General features: G+C 45.6%; 1 protein-coding gene across 1 annotated transcript in view; it reads left to right on the top strand.

The window, feature by feature from the left end:
• Nucleotides 1-5,018: 5,018 nt before the first annotated feature.
• Nucleotides 5,019-19,382, top strand: part of ANKS3 (ankyrin repeat and sterile alpha motif domain containing 3) — a 20,711-nt gene continuing 6,347 nt past the window's right edge. Inside the window, exons 1-12 of the mRNA XM_018561233.1 lie at nucleotides 5,019-5,199; nucleotides 6,440-6,638; nucleotides 8,252-8,373; nucleotides 8,470-8,551; nucleotides 9,908-10,043; nucleotides 11,334-11,489; nucleotides 12,393-12,530; nucleotides 13,872-13,963; nucleotides 15,315-15,461; nucleotides 16,913-17,037; nucleotides 17,866-18,007; nucleotides 18,140-18,312. Of these exons, the coding sequence (XP_018416735.1) occupies nucleotides 5,039-5,199; nucleotides 6,440-6,638; nucleotides 8,252-8,373; nucleotides 8,470-8,551; nucleotides 9,908-10,043; nucleotides 11,334-11,489; nucleotides 12,393-12,530; nucleotides 13,872-13,963; nucleotides 15,315-15,461; nucleotides 16,913-17,037; nucleotides 17,866-18,007; nucleotides 18,140-18,312 (1,673 nt within the window). The 5' untranslated portion in view covers nucleotides 5,019-5,038. The remainder of the gene's footprint in view (nucleotides 5,200-6,439; nucleotides 6,639-8,251; nucleotides 8,374-8,469; nucleotides 8,552-9,907; nucleotides 10,044-11,333; nucleotides 11,490-12,392; nucleotides 12,531-13,871; nucleotides 13,964-15,314; nucleotides 15,462-16,912; nucleotides 17,038-17,865; nucleotides 18,008-18,139; nucleotides 18,313-19,382) is intronic.

The raw sequence follows: 19,382 nt of genomic DNA on the forward strand, positions 1-19,382 counted from the left end.
GTATGTGCGACACCATTCATTGTGGGACACTGCAGTGCTGGTGCGTGGCATTATTGCATTGGAGCGCCATTTAAACTGAATGGGGCCACAACACAGATCATGCATCGCGGTAAAATTAACGCATTACTGCAACCTATACATATTAATGCCCCCCCCTGGGAGTCCCCATTGCTGGCAAAGTAGTAAAGGAAGAATTTTAGGAACCATTTAAAAAAATAAGGACACTTCCAGGGCTCCTGAGTGTACTATGGAACTAGAAGTCCCAGCATGGCTGGCAGAGCATGGGAGACACAGGCTGCCCAAGTGTGTGTTCACGAGTTCAGCACCTGTCAGCGTGCCTGTTACCATGGAAACCAAGCCCAGTTCCATTCTCTGGTAGCCTGCTACACTACAGTGCAGAATTTACAGCGCAGCCCCGGTGGACCCCCCTTTAATTAAACTGCTCAGCGTTATCCGGGAGCCCATTCCGACCTACCTGCTGTCACTTACTACTTACCCCTCAGAGCAGTCGGTTCTCAGTACCGCCCACGGAACACAAGCCCCGCCCCTGAGACGCTGCAGAAAGCAGGTGCAGCTGGAAGACACGCCTGAAGGGTTTGGCTTTTTACCAAGCAACGCCCACATGAGAAAGCGCACAAACTATTCCTCCAGTGAGGAATGTCCAAGTCATAGCCCCGCCCGCAACGTGGCTTCGCGTCCTCAGCACGCTCAGTAACCCGGGCAACAGGCAGCAGCCCCGCCCTTTCTGGTCCTAACAGGAACATAGGACGCGCCAAGACTAAAGGTGCCGAACACCGTAAGAGCAAGACTACAGCGACCGAATATCAAATAAAATATAAATATATAATATTATAAAATGACATTCTATAAAACAAGTTATTGAGGGAATATAGAATAACTACACACCGGTAAGGACAAAGCTTGCTGGATTGCTATTGGTCAGGATTCCTTGCACTATTAATTGTTTAAAAATGTAATTGGTTGAAGCTCATGCCAATCACAAGAGAGGCGGGGCATAGACTGAAGAATCCTGGGATGTGTAGTTGTCAAAAGTTTACAGCTTGGAAGTTACAAATCGGGAGAGGACTACAAGTTCCAGAGTGCTGCGCGGGACAGGGAGTCCAGCAGGGAGGCTGAAGGCTGTGTAGGTGAAGGAGAGAGGTAACTTCTAACTTGTAGAGGAGACATTCTGTGTATTAGAAGGAGAGGAGAGCTCTGCGTCCTGATGTCTGTGTATTAGGAGGAGAGGAGAGCTCTGTGTCCTGATGTCTGTGTATTAGAAGGAGAGGAGAGCTCTGCGTCCTGATGTCTGTGTATTAGGAGGAGAGGAGAGCTCTGTGTCCTGATGTCTGTGTATTAGGAGGAGAGGAGAGCTCTGTGTCCTGATGTCTGTGTATTAGGAGGAGAGCTCTGTGTCCTGATGTCTGTGTATTAGGAGGAGAGCTCTGTGTCCTGATGTCTGTGTATTAGGAGGAGAGGAGAGCTCTGTGTCCTGATGTCTGTGTATTAGGAGGAGAGGAGAGCTCTGTGTCCTGATGTCTGTGTATTAGGAGGAGAGGAGAGCTCTGTGTCCTGATGTCTGTGTATTAGGAGGAGAGGAGGAGAGCTCTGTGTCCTGATATCAGTGTGTTTATAGTGAAGGGATTTGTAGATTGATCGCGGCCCGGTCTATGTGCTCTGAGGAATGAGCGGTGTTCAGAGACTTCTTGGAATTCTAGTAAACCATTAAACAACCTGACGGCTGGGTATTGGGAGGTTGGAGGGGTTTTGAAGTCTTTAATATGTAACTGAAGTTCCGTTCAGTTTCGGAGGAATTCCCGGAAGAGCGCAGCATCTGATTATTCCCACATTTGTCAGTCTGGAAAATCCTTTATTATAGTTCTAGTTTTGTTTTATTATAATGACTATTAAATAATGTAGTCCGGGGTGTGGAACTCCCCTTTCCATCAATATTCTGCAATTGTGATCATTATAACTATTATTTTGGTGTATTTAAAGATTGTAGTTGGGTTTTGTGCATGGGTAATACTTGACAATGACCACCACGTGGCGCACATGTATCATTTCCAGGAAAAGAGTGGAAAAAACCACCCTTGTAGAGGGGCTACCCCTGCACTGCAAGGGTTAAAGTGACACTAAACACAGGAGTTACATCTTAAAAATAAATTCAAGTATCTTAACTATTAACAAAAATGTATCTTATGTGTGTATCACTCAGCTGTAGATCCCCAAATCATCTCTGAATTGGTGCTGACACTGTCCTTCCTTCTGGAGGGTGACTACTTTTGTTCCCCATGGTCCCTGTGTGTGTTGTAAAGTAGTCACCCCTCCAAGATCGCTCCTGTGATGGACTACAATCTCAATACGAATCCGTAAACTAAACATGAGACTGTAGTCCATCAGTGGAGTGAGCTTGGAGCGGTGGCCCCGGCGGTGAAAAGTCCCTCGGCATCGTCACATCTAATGCAGGTCAATGGACCTGCATAGGATGCGATTATGTCAGCGGTGCTTAGACCGCTGGACCCCCGGGGATGAAGAGACTGCAGGGACCGGTCCAGCAACTGGACAGAGTTGGTAGAAGTGGGAATCGGGTAAGTAAAATATATTTTAATAGTAACCCGTAGACATTATTATTATTATTATTATTATTATGTAGTATTTATATAGCGCCAACAGTTTGCGCAGCGTTTTACAATGTAGACATGACTGAGCATGTAAGTATTTGGGGGTTTTTTGCCTTGAGTTGGGCTTTCAAGCTGAACTCCAGGCAGAAAACTTTAATTTACATATATTACTCAATGGCCACAGAGTATATAATACCACTTTGTGTGATGCCCATGTGATCCCAATTATTACCTTGTTAAAGTGGCAATACCATCATCGCTGTGCTGTACATAGCCTGTAAAGAGAGAGGAGCTGTGGGAGGCACCCAGCAGGCCCCACCCACTACTGGATGCCTGCAGGAAACTAGAGGAGAGGGCGGAGACATGACCAGTCACCCCGCACAAGGAGAGAGAGCAGCAGTGAGCAGTCTTTATTACAGGGAGTCTCACAATGGATGACTGCATACTGGAGGAAATACACAAAGCTCACCAAGATTCAAGGAAGAATACAGATGACTCTTGTATTTAGACTATTTATTTATCCCGGAGTTCAGCTTTAAAGTCGGTGTCAGGGAAAAATAGATTTGTAAAAATAACAGTACGTCTCTGCTCTGGATGCACATTTCTCCAAGTTTTATCCCTTTTTATAGACCCAGAAAAATATCTGCTGATACCTCTCCTTATTTTGTTGTTGTTGTTGTGGGTCGGCAATAGGGATGCACCGATGCCTATACTAGTATCGGTGCCGATATCGAGTATTTGGACAAGTGCTCGTAGTCGCCCAAATGCTCCGATACCTTTCCCGATACTGGAACTGGGAGATTTCCTCTGACCAGCAGTGCCGCAAGTGAACATGGAGCCGGCTTTCAGGCCATTCAGGAAGCCGGGCAGTCGGTAATGACTCGCCGCCAGGCTTCCTGATTGGCCGGGAAGCCGGCTCCATGCTGACTGGCTAGGAAACCGCCTTCCCGGCCAATCATCATCCAGCCATCCAAACAGCATGGAGCCAGCTTCCCAGGCAATCAAGGACTTGGACGTTGGGTAATGACGCGCCGCCCAGCTTCCTGATTGCCTGGGAAGCCAGCTCCATGCTAGTGGAAGTATTAGTATTTGGTAACAGCGAGTACCGAATGCTAAATATTGGCACTCGTACTTGATACCGAAAAACCGGTATCAGTGCATCCCTAGTTGACAATACATAGAATGTGTGTAGATTGTATGGTGTCAGCCCTGCCCAGCTGTCTTTTGCAAAACGACTGAGTCCTCCACAGCCAAGAGTCTTAGTCTTTGTGACTGCTCTCTGTATTACCAATCACCTGCTTCTATGCTATCCCTCGGTCTCTGGCTGGACTAGTAAGGTGTTGCTCTGTTGTGGTCACTAGCAGGTGAGTGACATTGTGCAGTGTTATGGCTGGTGAGGGAGCGATACCATAGGAGCAGGTAAGTGTCCCATTTAGTGATATTGTTGCTGGAGAGTTGTCTCTGGCAATATGATCATTAGTCTGATGCGGCCATTGCCTTTTTAAAAGTAGTATTAAGCTCAAACGTTTTTTCAATCATTAATCCAGTTCAAGCAAATATTCATCGCCCAGCAAAGTATTTCTTTATATTTTTGCCCAAACACTGTCATCATGTTTGAGTAGCTTCAACTCCCTCAGCTCGACTTCCCTGAACTTCCTGTACAAGAACACAAAAAAAGATAGCGGACGGCTGTGCGGTCACGGAATCGCTGATCACCGGTGATCGCACCATTACAAGAAAAAAAAAAACATGCGGTGCGTGTCGCAAAAAAAACAGTACATGTACCTTTTTTCATCGATTGCCACGCGGATGTAACTGCATTGAAATCAATGGTGCCGCGCGGCAACCACTGTGTGCAACCGATCGTGCGTTCCCGGGAACGCCCAAGTCTGCACCAGCCCTTATTAGGGTGGCTCCTTTCCCTTGCCAGGTCCTATGGAGCCACCCTTGTGTGCGTCAGTAAGCTGTGTGTCTCTCCACAATCACACAGGCACAGCAAGGCAAGACTCTTCCCCCGTCTGCTCCTCCTTCAATCTTTCTCCAAGCTAGTAGATGGACGGCTGCTGGAGTCTGCTATCTTTTTTTGCGATCCGTGACCGCGTGCCAATCGTACACAAAACAGCGCTTGTTTTGTGTACGATTGGCACGCGGTCACGGATCGCCCAAGTGTGAACCTGGCCTAAAACAGGATATCGGGGGCCAGTGCTCAGGGGTCCAGCTGATTCTGCATTCTCCTTTCAGCTGCAGCAAACTGTTTTCCACATCATTTGCGTTGCTCGAAGGTTCCTCCTGACTTTTCATTGACTTTTTCATGAACAACTCGGGCAAGGTTTGCTTTTCTCTATTTTCCTATCTCCTTTTACTTCATTATTATTTGTTCCCTTCCACAGGATCCAGCAGCTGGGTTTGGCAGCATGGCGAGCGAGCTCAGTGATGAGTCCAGTGAGACGGAGATGCTGAGCCGCAGTCTGTCCATCTGGTACGGGGAGCCGTTGGATGGACAAGAGTTGCCTTTGGATCTTCACACAGCGGCTTCTATAGGACAGTATGAGATTGTTCAGCATTGTGTGCGAAGGTGAGAATAACACGCTGTAGTGATAAATCTGTCCCACGTTTGGCCGCTTTAAACTGAGCTTGTGATGTGAAACCTCATAAGCCCAGGTGGGGCTGGACACATCCCAGGAGCCAGGTCGCCAATGCTCCTGGTGCCTAACTTTTGAGATTTTTCTCTAGTTGTTGTCAATGGCGCTGACTCCTAAAATAAAATCCCTGCTAGCTCCTGGATTGGACAGACTGGCTCCTGAATTCCATATTACTTTGGAAAGCTGATATACATCCTGTATTGTCCAGGGTTTCAGAACTCCCAGATTTCCCTTCACTGTTTTTTTTTTTTAGTAAGTTATGCCTAAAGGCATGTGTGCCTAATATTTAATTATCAATCTATTTCTAATTGTCTCCTGTGGTGTCAGGTGCAATTTCATAAGGCAGTGTATTGAGCATTGATTAGGACTAGGGATGCACAAATACCGTTTTTTCGGTATCGAGTACCGATATTTATTTTAATTTTTTTCGGTACTCACCAATACCGGAAGTCCCATTAAGGAAGCCTGGCGGCATGTAATGACTTGCCACCCGGCTTCCCGCTTTAGCACGGAAGCCACCTCCATGCTCCCTCGTCACCAGGTGGCGAGAAAGCATGGAGCAGGCTTCCTGGCCAATCAGGAAGCCAAGTGCCGTGTAATGACGCGTTGCCTGGCTTCCTAATTGGTCGAGAAGCTGGCCAAACAGGAAGCTGGGCAACGCATAATTACATTTCACGAGGGAGCATGAAGCAGGCTTTCTGGCCAATTGGAAAGCCAGGGGGCATGCAATGACATACTGCCGAGCTTCCTGATTGGCCAGGAAGCCGGCTGCATGTTCCCCCATCACAAGTGACGAGAGAGCATGGAGCCGGCCTTCTGGCCAATCAGGAATCCAGGCAGCGTGTAATGACTCGCTGCCTGGCTTCCGGATACCGGAAGCTCAAGTATCGGGCTAGGCATCGGAGTATTTGGGCGAGTACGAGTACTTGCCCTAAAACTCAGCACCGGTACTAGGATATCCCTAATTATGACAGAGGTGGACACATTATCATCGAACTCAGGAGCCAGTCTGTCCAATCGAGGAGCCAGCAGGATTTTATTTTAGAAGTCGGCTCCTTTTGAGAACTAAAGATAACCTCAAAAGTTAGAGGGCACCTGTCATTTTACTCCTTGCCATTGTGTAAAGTGTAACATTGTCTTATCACTAAAAAGAGCCCTCTTGTTTATCTACAGAAGGGATGTGGACCTGAACCAGCAGAACCTGGGCGGCTGGACACCACTCATGTACGCCTCTTACATTGGTCACGATGCTGTGGTGAGCCTCCTCCTGGAAGCTGGGGTAGATGTCAACTGCAGGACCCCCATAGGACAGACCCCTCTGATGCTAGCGGCTAGCTGTGGAAATGAGAAGGTGGCCCATTGTCTGATACAGGTAACTCATGCTGAATACGACAAGCTACTCCCAAGGCCTAGTCTTTTCCTCTTACAATGGGCTTTTTTTTTGTATGGCATTTACATATTTCATATCACTGTACAACAGATGTGGAGGCCCCACATACAGTTTGACATTCCTGTGCGTTGTGTTAACACGTGCGTCTTGTCACATATTAACCTGCATTGCCCATCCATTTTGAGTAAGCTGCCAATGCACAAGAGCAAATAAAAAACAAACAGATGTGTAGATTTTATTTCTGACGCAGTGCACCACAACATTGGAGCTGTGTTGCCTTATTGCATCGGGGTGCTAGTCAAAATGGGTGACCTTGCAATGTTTTGCAGGGTCACTTATTGCACGCAGCGTAGTTTAGGCCAAAATCATTTGTACCAGTCTCTGCATCTACAGAAGTTTAGTCTGCTGTCCTCTACCTCCACATGCATACCCACAGTCTATAGGTAAGTTGTTGGAAGAAGCCCATTCAGACACGGTAGGGGCGTACTATAGTGGGATTATAATTTGGAATCCCAGCACTGGAAGGCTGTGATGCTCTTCATTACTCGCATGCTGTTATTACTGTCATGGCACCCTTTAAAGGTATGCAAAATCCAAAGGCACCCCAGTCTAAAATGTAATGGTTTTTAAGGAAGGAACCAATGCAAAAACACAAAAATGGTGTTCCCCCTCCTTCACATGGAAGTTCCCCCTCTACATCCCCCCCTCACAACACACACGTCAGGGCACCTTTATATCCAGAGCCCCCTCCTTTGACATTAGGAGCCTGTCCCTTTTACATCAGAGCCCCGCTTTACCTTAAAATCCTAAATCCCCCCTCCCAACAATCACCCCCTTTCAAATTTGAGTCCTCTGTCCCTCCCCCTTTCACATCATAGCCCCACCATCACGTCAGGAGCAGACGCAGCAGCATTTCAGAGGGTACATTCCTAGAATTAAGCAAACATCCATTGTTTTCTGAAAAGATCCCACCCTCCCTGGATCAACGTCATTCATTTCCATGGATCTGGCAGCCAGCCTGTCTGCACAATGGAAAGTCATGACGCTGTGCAAAAATGTTGATACCCCTAACCCTGGGCAAAAAAGTCTGGTCTAGACAAGCAGGAGATCTTTAATGACTTAGTGACCCTGTTAGGGATCAACATAATCGCAAAAAACGAACCTGTGAAGGAAACGGCTTTACACTTATCTGTCCGTCAGCCCATTGGCTTAATCTTCACCCGGTAGCAGAGCTCCCGACACCGATCCGATTCCACACTCAGTGTGGGATAGAGTGTCCTCCGCTGGCTGTCATCATTGCTCCCAATGACCTCTAGGTCACTATTGTATCTTGCAGTGACTAGACTAGGGGATAGCAGGAGGAACCACAGTGACCAGTGGGGGGGGACCCGCTATTTGACCAGCTTGAGGAATGGAGTCAGATCGGCTCTGGGAGCTCTGCTACAGAGCTGCCTCTCTAGATTAGTAATTACTGTACTTCAATTTCAAATAGAACAGACCATTAAATGCATAAACGTGGAAATAGAAATTGTGAGCATTGAATGAGAAAATTATTTTCCACCTCTAATGTATTTTCCTTTATTCTACCAATGAAGCAAGGAGCTGAGATGGAGATTAGGGACGCTCGCAGCTGGACAGCTCTGTTTCACTGCACCAGCGCCGGGCACCAGCGGATGCTGCGATTCCTACTGGAGAATGGGGCCAATGCAGATCTCAAGTAAGAAAATTGTGTTTTACAATCAGATTTTAGATGTATGGTCAGATTTTGCCTTCAGTGTGGCTGTAACATTGACATTGTGTTGGATCTTTCCAGGGAGCCGGTATATGGGTTTACTCCTCTCATGGAGGCTGCAGCCTCAGGACATGAGATCATAGTGCAACATCTACTGAACCATGTAAGTCTTTAGTCCTAACTTGTAATCCAATATATAACATGGGTAAACTTTATGACCATAAGTTAAAGCTGATCTTCAAACAGAGGGATGGAGTGCTGTCGCAGCTGGCCGGCTCGGAAGATCGGGTGAATATGACTTTATTTCCCTAGACCGAAGCGAGCGCTTAACCCTTGCAGTGCTGGGGATGCCCTGCTTTGCCCTGTGTTCTTTAAATGACATGCTTGCATGCTTCCTCCCTGCAGCTCCGGGTGCATCAAAAACAACCCTTTACACTGCACAGGGCAACACGCCCATGTGAACGAGGCCTAACACACAGTGGTTTCATCCACCTAGCTGGTGCTGTGTACATGTCAGAACTGGGTGGACAGAGATTCAAATCCTTTCGCATAAGAAACGGGTCCCATATATCTTTTTTGTCTGTGTATTTATTGTAAATTCCTGTATTGGATATATGAATGAGTAGACTCGCATAGCACATACAAGACCACACTTTTCTCTTCAGGCTAAAAACAACTTTATTGGTCGAGTTTCAGCATGAAAACCGACATTCCAACCCACTCCTTCTTCTTCACACGCTTTGTGCCCTAGTGGAGCTTAATTGTAGGTCTACGATTTAGCTCCACTAGGGAGTGAAATGCATCAGTGGAAGAATGTAGCGTTCATGATGTAAACGTAAACAATAAAGCTGTTTTTAGCCAGAAGGAGAAAAAAGTGCGACCCCCCCCCTTTTGTCATATGTGAGTCTGGGATGGGGGGGAATGGGTCCTGGAGGTACCAGCACCTGTGTCTGGATGAAGGGCCTAGAACAGTATACAAACAACAAGTGGATGGAGGGCCTAGAACAGTATACAAACTGCAAGTGAATTAGAAGTGAACTCCCTAGGAAGCCATATGTGGTCACAACACTGACATACATGGCCACATCTGTCTTTACATGTTCCAGCCACATGCATAACCTCCAACTCCTCTTAACAAGACTGGGAGATACATTGATACCCAACATAGGGGCTCTTTTGGGAACTACCTTTTTAAAATCACCTAAAATATTTTCAGTGTAATCCGGATCCCCCAGTAATATTGGTCATTGATTAAACATAATCGTTCTAATGTTCTCAAAATGTAAACTATATGCTTTGGTACATGTTAAGGTGGCAAAAGTGGTGGTCTGACCAAACAGGATCTCTAATTTGGCATGGGCCTAAGAAACAGCGGGCCCACATCCTGATCACAATTAGTAGAAGGGGAGCAGTTTGTGCAGTTTTTATTGCTGAATGCCAATATGTTGTGATGCTGGGGAGGAGGGGCTCTGCTTATCTCCTGCACTTACTGTATATACATATGTTGTTGTTTTACTAGGGGGTGAAGGTGATGGAGGTGGACCATAACGGAGATACAGCTCGAATGCTGGCAGCAAGATATGGCCATTCCAGGATAGTGTCACTACTGGACTCCTATCGCATCCGAGGGTCCCGAACCCAAAGCAAGGGATCTGGTATTAATTTGTTCCTCCACCTCTATATGATATGTAAATGTAGCAATATAGTTTCACCAGATTTATGCAGCTTCCTTTGGGTGTAGTGAAAGTTGACCCTAATTCTTACACCCTAATTCAAAGGGCATTAAAGAGAAACTGAACTCCTGGAGCTGTGCCCCAAAAAAGGTACAGAACAGAAGACTAGACGCCAGAATTGTCTGTGGACTCCCAGCAGCTGATCTTTCCCCATTACAGACTTCCCATGCCTTGTTCTCCACTATGTCTCTGTGTGGAGGCGGCAATCTTGGTAGAGGCGGGGCTTTACTTCCTTATGTCACAGCCTCCAGCAAAGAGAACAGTGTTCAGCACATAAGTGACATCACCAAATCGCCTGAGACTTATCAGTTAAAGGCAACAGTGCCTTTACATCTCACACTGCAGATATACAGCTATGAGGATGTAGTTACAGGAGTGCCTAGCCAACCTCGCATATCAGGAAGTGCACTGATATTTAGAAGGAATTCAAGTGGTGAAGGTGTACACCCTCTGATGGTTATTGTTGTTTTGTTTTTTTACTGCTGTTCGGAACTCTGTTGAAGGAAATCCCTTCACATCCTGTCCCAGTGATATCCTCCTCAAGAAGGCTTTGGGAAAGCAATATAAACTTGGTCAAGATGCAAACCCTTCCTCCTTCTATAAAAACTTTAAAAAAAATAAAGTATAACTCTAGCCAAACCTTTACTAAATAAGTTTTTTTTTTTTTCTTTTTTCTAATGCATGACATCCAGGTTCAGAAAGCAGTTCCTACCCACGAACCTTATTGGGATTTTGGAATTAACCCAGGCCTGTGTAAAATATACTCCAAAATGTCACTATATACAATTTGTCATATGTCTTGTACTGTTGTATCGGGAGAGAGGCAGCACACAAATTTTGGATAGAGATCAGACGTGTCAAGAGACTGAGCTGAGAAAGCATGATGGATGGAAACAAAATAGTGTCTTAGAAAAGGTGGTCTCATTGTTGAGCATTAAACAGCTATATAGTTCAGGGGGCAGTGACAGAAGTTGGGGCTGTTTCAGGGGTGGGCAACTCCAGCCCTCCAGTTGTGGAACTACAAGTCCCATGAACCATTGCAAGACTGACAGTTACAGGCATGACTCCCAGGGGCATGTTGGGATTTATGGTTAAAGCACAGCTGGAGGGCTGGAGTTTCCCACCCCTGGGCTGGTTTCATAGAAAAAAAATGTTACAGGTAAAGTTGCTTCAATTCAAGATTTTTGTTACTGAAACTTCTCATGTTTTCAGGCCATCAGGAAGATCTTAGTTCATCGGATGAGTCGTCTTCCACCCCCCACCGGGTGAGACCGCAGAGGAAGACCAAAGGTCCTAGCATTCATGACGGCCCCCAAGCCTTGGCAAAGATAACTGGTGGTGGAGGTGCGCACAACCGGCCTGGATATGGTGAGTGGGTAATGGTCACAGGCTGGATCTGAGATTGGCATAATCCCAGTTACTGATATCTCTGCATAGAGAAATGCTTCACCGCTTATTGGGAAACCTGATACGCAGGTAGCGTTGTGTAAAAAGGCCCATTTGTATTTCAGCAATTAAAGCCGCTCTGGCTGCATTACACACCTCCTTCCCAGTGCTGCCCCCCAGAGACTTGCTGCTCTGTGATCTACTGTAGTTTCTGTCCTCTTCCTGGCTAAATGATCCCCAGTGGGAGGCGCCCCCCTGGTGGTGTGTTATCTCCCCAGGTTGGGCTTACAGTATGGTTGGACAGAATGGAACTCACGTGTTAGTACATGTGTGCAATTTTGTCCAGGAATAAGGACCGCTCACCCTGCCTGCAATATTTGCAGCCATTGACAGGCCTTCTCCTGAGCACCTCCATTGTTGGAATACAGCCCTGTTCACGTTTGAGGGCTCACTTCACAGGCAACAAGATATAAACCCGTTTTTGCAAATGCATTCTTGTGCATAGTGTCTCTTTTAACAAGCGGGGATGAATTCTAAATCACTTTGATGTCTGCTTTGGTTGGGGTGATCTTCCTTTTATTTGTTCAGATTGTCACCCAGTTGTGTTTTTGAAGTCATTCAGATTTGGCAGCAATTTGACCCCATATTTATATAAGTAATTCACCCCATGCGCCTCTTAGAGCAGTGGTGGGTATCCCTGGCCCTCCAGCTGTTGTGGAACTACGAGTCCCATGAGGCATTGCAAGACTGACAGATACAGGCATGACTCCCAGAGACAGAGGCATGTTGGTATTTGTAGTTAAAGCCCAGCTGGAGGGCCAGTGTTGTCCACCCCTGTCTTAGAGGGTCTTCTGTGTATAATATTTGTTTTACCCATCTCTCCAGCACCAGGCCCTCCTCAGGGATATGTCACTTTTAATGAACTAGATTATGAGGCGGCGGGGTCTGACAATTTGCGATATCGGGATGTCACTTCCCCCATCAATGACGGTGATGTAGAGAGCAACGGGAGCAGCAGCAAAGGTGGGTGCTGATGGAGACAAGCTATAATAATTTAAGACAAATTATAGTATACGTGCAGTGAGCACCTATTTTAGCTGTTGTATTTTTTACCTAAAATCACGTTCTTTAAGACCAAGCTATGTGCATGTTTCATATGCTTCTATGCTTAAAGTTACTCTTTTGCTTTTTTTTTTTTTTTTATTCTTGAAAAGCGATTCTCCCTGCAAAGGAATAAGTTAACACTTACCTGTCCCGCTGCCAATGCCACCAAACTTCTTCCGGGTTGAAGAACAAAGCTTGCTTGCTTTAGCATCTGGTGCACCTTCAGTAGTGTCGGATTCCTGGTGTCCTGCTGTGCATCTTTCTTTCTTCTGGAGCTATAGCTTAAACTAAGATGAAGTTTAATCTGCTTTATATTTTGGCTCCTCCCTCCCACCTCTATAACATTCAAACAAAACTTGTATTTTTTTCTTTACATACCTTATTTTAGATCCAGTAACATCACTGGGTCTCTGTGCTTCTCTTTACAATGCAGGCAGGTCATGACTGGTGAGAGGGGCTGGCAGGGTGCTATACATAACTTCCCAAAAACATCACAGCACCCTGCCTCACTGCCTCAGTACTCCTCTTGCGAGCCCTCAGCCCTGATGCAAGCAGTGGCTGGCTCTTGGGAGGAGTTATGCAAATTGCAAAATGTCTAATATTAGTCTGGACTTTTGGGTGTTCCTGGGCAAGCTGCATTTGTTTGCACACTGCCCTAGGCAATACCTACATGTAATGCTAAGCCTCCATGATTGAAGGAACTGAAGTCCAGTGAATGAAAAGGGCGGGCCAGGAACTGTCAGGCTAAGGAGGAAAGGGCTGGGTGATTTTTGTTGATGGCCACGTGCCCATTACCTAGTACTTGAGGGTCCTACTTCGGTAGGACCCTGAGGATCGGGGTCTGCCGGCCTTCGGGTAGGTGGACCGGAGTTTCTTTGCCCCTGTCAGGAGCCTTTTGCCCCAGGGGGTTCAGGATTATCGAGGCCCTTCCTCTTCGGAGGAGGACCAAAGCACCCTCATGCACTTTTTTTTGTGTGTTGTGATTTCACGATTCACATGTTTTGTTCACAGGGGAAGTCATTTTACGAAGCACGCACCGTGGACTTCAACAAAAAAATATATAATTTTAAAAATGCCCACGTCTAATGCTGAGCATCCTTGATTGAGAGAGCTGAAATCCAGTGACTGAAAAGGCGCTATATGTATCTCTTTGTGTGTAAAATGATGACGCAAGTCCTGTTTTATTAACAAAGTGTCATTTTTTATTTTTTTTATTCATGGCTCAACGTTCATCCTTTTTGATGGTATTGTCTTTTTCAGAAGAAGGTGGCGGTAGAGCTCGGAGCAGCAGCAGTGAAGGTGTGTCTCTGAACACTGGTGTAAGTGGCGAGGCCTCACTGGAGAGCAATGAGGTACGGAGATCAAGTCACAGCAAGCATGCTCCTATTCCTGTATCAGTTATCACTGCAACCACGTTCTTTATACATCGTTCAGACACAGGTCGGCATATGCTCTTGCATGCAGTGGTCCTTTTCATGCTGATTATTTTGTCATTTTCGCATAATTATGTGTCCACTGCCTCCACAAAATATTAAAGCGAATGTATAGTTATAGTTAGGCAAATATAAAACCTGGCCTGTTAAAGTGACATTAAAGTCAGCATTTTATTTTCCTCTTCCCAATCCTGCTGTAAGGACTTACCTTAAATGATGTCTCTTGATTCGATCATCTTCTTCCTTACGTTCCTTTTCAGATGTCCTTCCAGCACTGGTGCGGGTCTCCAATCCAGCGCTGACTCCTCTGTCCTCCTCTCCTCTGATGTCCCGTCCGTGCGGGTGCACGCTGCTCCATATACTTACCTTGTGTCTCTCCTCGTCTCCCAGCCGAACATCTGACGTGCGCATGCGCCCGTCCCAAGATCCTTTGCGGCCGCCCGAGGAACTTTCAGATGTTCGGACGGGAGTGCGCGGTGGAGACACAGCTAAGTTTAAAGCCTTTTTAAAAGGTTTTTTTAAAATGTTTTTGTATATATCTATTGCTTGCTAGCAGTAGAGATATGCAAAAACCGCTGAGGGTTTAATAACCCTTTTAAAACTTTAGTTTGAGTTTGTTGGTCAGCAGGTGGCGCTTTAGACTCTGCTTTCAATTGCTAACAAAATATGGTAGGAGCATTATATGTCTCCTTTTCTTATTTAATAAATTCTCCCATCTTCTGAGAGTCCCTATGCGGCAGGGAAGGAGGGGAGGTGAAGACCTTTTATGAGCTAGCTCCTTGTGTCTGTAGTTGTTTCCACATTTCTCTGCACTGCATACAGCTGTACATGTTGTTATATTTCTTTATTTAATGATTGGAAGAATACAAGTAGCCAGTTTTAAAATTAACATTTTAAAACTGTTAAAGAAGCCTGACACTAATTCCTAGTGTCGGGCTTCTTCAACAGTTTTGAAATGTTAATGAGATTTCTGGAATGATCTGTTGCTTTGTTTTAGCAAAGCCCCCAGGATTCCATTATTGCCGTGAACACCTGGGCCACCAGTATCTTCGCACTATTGTTTGAATATATGAAGAGAACAGACTACGAAAGAAGAACACATCAAAGCTAGGTAGACAACCATAATAAACCAACATGAAAAACAATAGAAGAAAAAAAAAAAGGGAGAAAACTCAAAAAGGGAAGGAACAAGACAAAGGAGCAGAAAAGCAGCTGTACGTGTTTATACTCCTGCTGCATGTTTATATTGATATCCAAATTTGTGTTCCAGGACTCTGACTCGGCTGTGGAAACCTCCAGCAGGAAGCATGGCAAAACGCACTCCAAAGGTAGACAGCGCAATGGAGATGCCCACACCACCCCTGGGCCCTCTAACTCGCTGCCAGATCCAGATATTCCTCACTACACGGGGCCTAAGGTACGTTTAGAAAGAAAACCTGAGCTGTGGGAGCTGGGCCCAAAAAGGCTCGCAGAGGGCAAAAGACGAGTCTCCAGTATTGCCTGTGGTCTTTCCACGGCTAATCTTTTATTTTATTACCGACTTACCATGCCATCTTGGTAGCTGCAGGCCTCTGCTTCCTTATGTCAGAACAGATCTGATGATTGGTGGGGTAATGATAGAAGAGCAGCGGGAGAGGTGAAAAAAGCCCAGATCCATAGAATGAATGAAGCAGGGAGATCCTTGCACTGCAGGTCCTCAGGTACAGCTTCCTCTCCAGCAAGAAAAACAGGGAGCAGCACAGTAGTGGCTTCACCAAATCTCCTGAGACTAGCAGTCGGAGGCATCTCTCAGATATCCAGCAATGAGCATGTGTAAATCTATATTTCAAGAGCAATTGAAAACAACAAAAGGTACAATTTTCAGGCAGTTGCATATGCAAAATTCATATTTCTAGATGTTCCCTATGAAATGGCAAATCCTCACTTTTTTAATTCCACTTTACAGGGTAACTGTTCCTTTGCACCGAAAAACATATCCCACCCCCCTCACCCTCCTTGTCAGATTAGCAATAAAATGTCAGACCTCATATTTCAGACGTCTGCTTTTCTCACTGGTAGGGCCTACCAAGGTACAAGGTGGAGGTTACAGCTTGCACTGACTTAGCTCCTAGATTATGTCAATAGCCAGGAGGAGAAAATAGAGCTTCATAAGATGGCGGCTGCTTCTGCACAGAAACACAGTGCAGAACAAGGCATGGTAGGTCAGAAAGAAGGAAAGATCAGCTGCAGAGAGGCCATGGGCAATACTGGAGACTAGTCCTTTACCTTCTGGTTGCTTTTTTTGGGGCCCATCCTCCACTATTCAGGTCTTCTTTAAATGAAGAGCCCTGCTGCTTCTCTTCTTATTAGGAATCATATGCTAATGGTATATTTACTATTTGCTTGGTCACATTAAACTATGCCATTGGAACTTTAGATTTTAGAGTTCTGTATATCTAACACAAAAACCCTTTTCCCTTACATTTTGGAGTAGAGAAGGACTAAAACCCATGTCTGGGGTTTTTTTTTTTTTTTGCTATGGTGATATCCCATTGGGAATATCTCCGTTACCTCCTGGAGGTTGGATGAAATCTCCCTCCTAGACAGTTGTCACCAAAAAAACATGGAAAGATTTGCCCTCGTTTCACCTATTCCGGAGGTTCCTCAAACATTTTAACTTCACGCCTCAGTCTCGGTAACAGTGGTCACCTGGACGAATAGCATGAATCAACTCAAAAGTAATAAGAACCTGACGGGTTCTGACCCCTTGCCACTCTATCGAAAACCTAAAGAAAAAGTTTTGGCTTTTAATACACTGAGTATATGTCCACTGTAACTGTATTTTATTCTTGTATCACAAGTTCTGACTCTTTCCTCTTCTCCCATCAGGACCTGGCAGAGCTGCTCGAGCAGATTGGCTGTTCCAAGTACCTTTCTGTATTCCAGGATCAAGATGTGAATCTGCGGATCTTCCTCACCCTCACTGAGCCGGACCTGAAGGAAGTGGGCATCACGTGAGTGCTGTCGAGAAGTTTCTGTGGCTAAGCCAAGAGGCTGGAGGGCAAATGTATGTTTTGGGGGTTGCCAAAATGCTATTTCCGGTCATTTTATAGAGGACTGGGGGTGTGACCTTTTCATTGAGGTCCATTGGTGCTTTCTGAACTATTTTTGAGCATTACAGTGTTGCAGCCCCTCCTGTTACAAAAATACAAAAATGTTATTTGTGTATCACTCAGCTGTAGATCCTCCATCTCTGAATTAGTGCTGACACTGTCCTTCCTTCTGGGGGGTGGCTCCTTTTGTTCCCCATGGTCCCCGTGTGTGTTGTTAAGTAGTCACCGCTCCAAACTCACTCCCGTGATGGAGTACAATCTCAGGTTTAGTTTACTAATTTGTATTGATATTGTAGTCCATCACAGGGTTGAGCTTGGAGCGGTGACTACTTTACAACACACACAGGGACCATGGGGGAACAAAAGTAGCCCCCCTCCAGAAGGAAGGACAGTGTCAGCACCAATTCAGAGATGATTTGAGGATCTACTGCTGAGTGATAAACAAATAAGATACATTTTTGTTAATAGTTAAGGTAATTGAATGTATTTTTAAGATTTAACTCCTGAATTTAGTGTCACTTTAACTCTCCATCTACCAAAAAATAACAATTAGCAGCGTTGGCCATAGTAACCAATGAGGCTTCAGCTGATGTTTCTAGAGCAACGTTTAGCCAACAGTGCCCTTTTTCTTGCTCCGATTTTTTTATATCCGGGAGCTTTGCTACTCACTTCTAAAGCTGTTCCTTCATGATGCCCCTAAAAATAATTTGCGTATGTTGCGCCTTGTAGCTTGTTTGGACCAAAGAGAAAGATGACATCTGCTATTGCTCGCTGGCACAGTTCTGCCCGTCCTCCAGGGGATGCCTTGGAACAGGCCTATGCTGATCGTCTGGAAGCGGAGATGCAAGAGTTGGCCATACAGCTCCACAAGGTAATGGTTTCTGATCAGTCTTGAGATTTTTTCTCAATATCGGGGGACTGGAAACATTTAAAGAACCAGTTAGGTGTTATAAAAGATAACTTGCATTTTAATTGACATTATATTATCTGGCTTACTCCACAGAAGTGTGAAGAGACCGAGCTCTTGAAAGGACAAGTTGACCAGGAGAGGGAACTCCGAGCTGTGGCTGAGAGCTGCCTCATGGAGCAGGAGACCAAATGGAGGACTGTTCACTGCCAGATGGAAGCCACGTGTAACCTGGCCACAGAGGCTCAGAGGGCAGTCACTCAGCTCAGGTACTTGGCAGCTCCATCAAAACAGAGAAGACAGACTCTTAACCAGTCAAATGTTGTATCTGGCCATTCAGATTTCCCATTGCCTTAACGATAAAACAAATGTAACGGAAGCAAAGATATAGAGTCTGATCTCTTCTCTCTGTCACTCTGCTCTCTCCTCTGATCACTGCAGTGCAACTGACTGGCTTTTTTAACTGCTTCCCCTTTGCCTAGCCTCAGCTCTGCTGTACATTGACTACTAGAAGCTAATACCAAAACAAATTTAGATACTTGTACTGCTTGTGTGTGTGTGTGTGTGTGTGTGTGTGTATATGTGTATATATATATCTATAACACTTTAAAGAGGAATGTAACTGTTTCTTCTTACTGCCTAGAGTTTAACTTAAATTACTAAATGCCATGTGTTGCAATATACATTAATAGACATTCTCTTTTTTAATAGCTCTTCAATACCCATAACTGCTGTACATGTGTAGAGTTCTGAATTTCTGTCCCTGTATGTGATTGTTCCTTCTCAGTATCTCCTAACTGAGCATGTCGACTACTAGTTTAATGTCCACCCTGTGACCATAGCTTGTGTCTCCCCTGGTTTCCATTGACCATGGCTTGTGTCTCCCCTTGTCTTTCCTTGACCATGCCTTTTGTCTACCCTGACCATGGCTTGTGTCTCACCTTGCCTTCCTTGACCATGGCTTGTGTCTGCCCTTGTCTCCTTTTGACCATGGCTTGTGTCTGCCCTTGTCTCCTTTTGACCATGGCTTGTGTCTGCCCTTGTCTCCTTTGACCATGGCTTGTGTCTGCCCTTGTCTCCTTTGACCATGGCTTGTGTCTGCCCTTGTCTCCTTTGACCATGGCTTGTGTCTGCCCTTGTCTCCTTTGACCATGGCTTGTGTCTGCCCTTGTCTCCTTTGACCATGGCTTGTGTCTGCCCTTGTCTCCTTTGACCATGGCTTGTGTCTGCCCTTGTCTCCTTTGACCATGGCTTGTGTCTGCCCTTGTCTCCTTTGACCATGGCTTGTGTCTGCCCTTGTCTCCTTTGACCATGGCTTGTGTCTGCCCTTGTCTCCTTT

This window comes from Nanorana parkeri, unplaced genomic scaffold (genome assembly GCF_000935625.1).
Source record: "Nanorana parkeri isolate BGI_ZX_2015 unplaced genomic scaffold, ASM93562v1 scaffold19, whole genome shotgun sequence".
Classification (NCBI taxonomy): Eukaryota; Metazoa; Chordata; class Amphibia; order Anura; family Dicroglossidae; genus Nanorana; species Nanorana parkeri.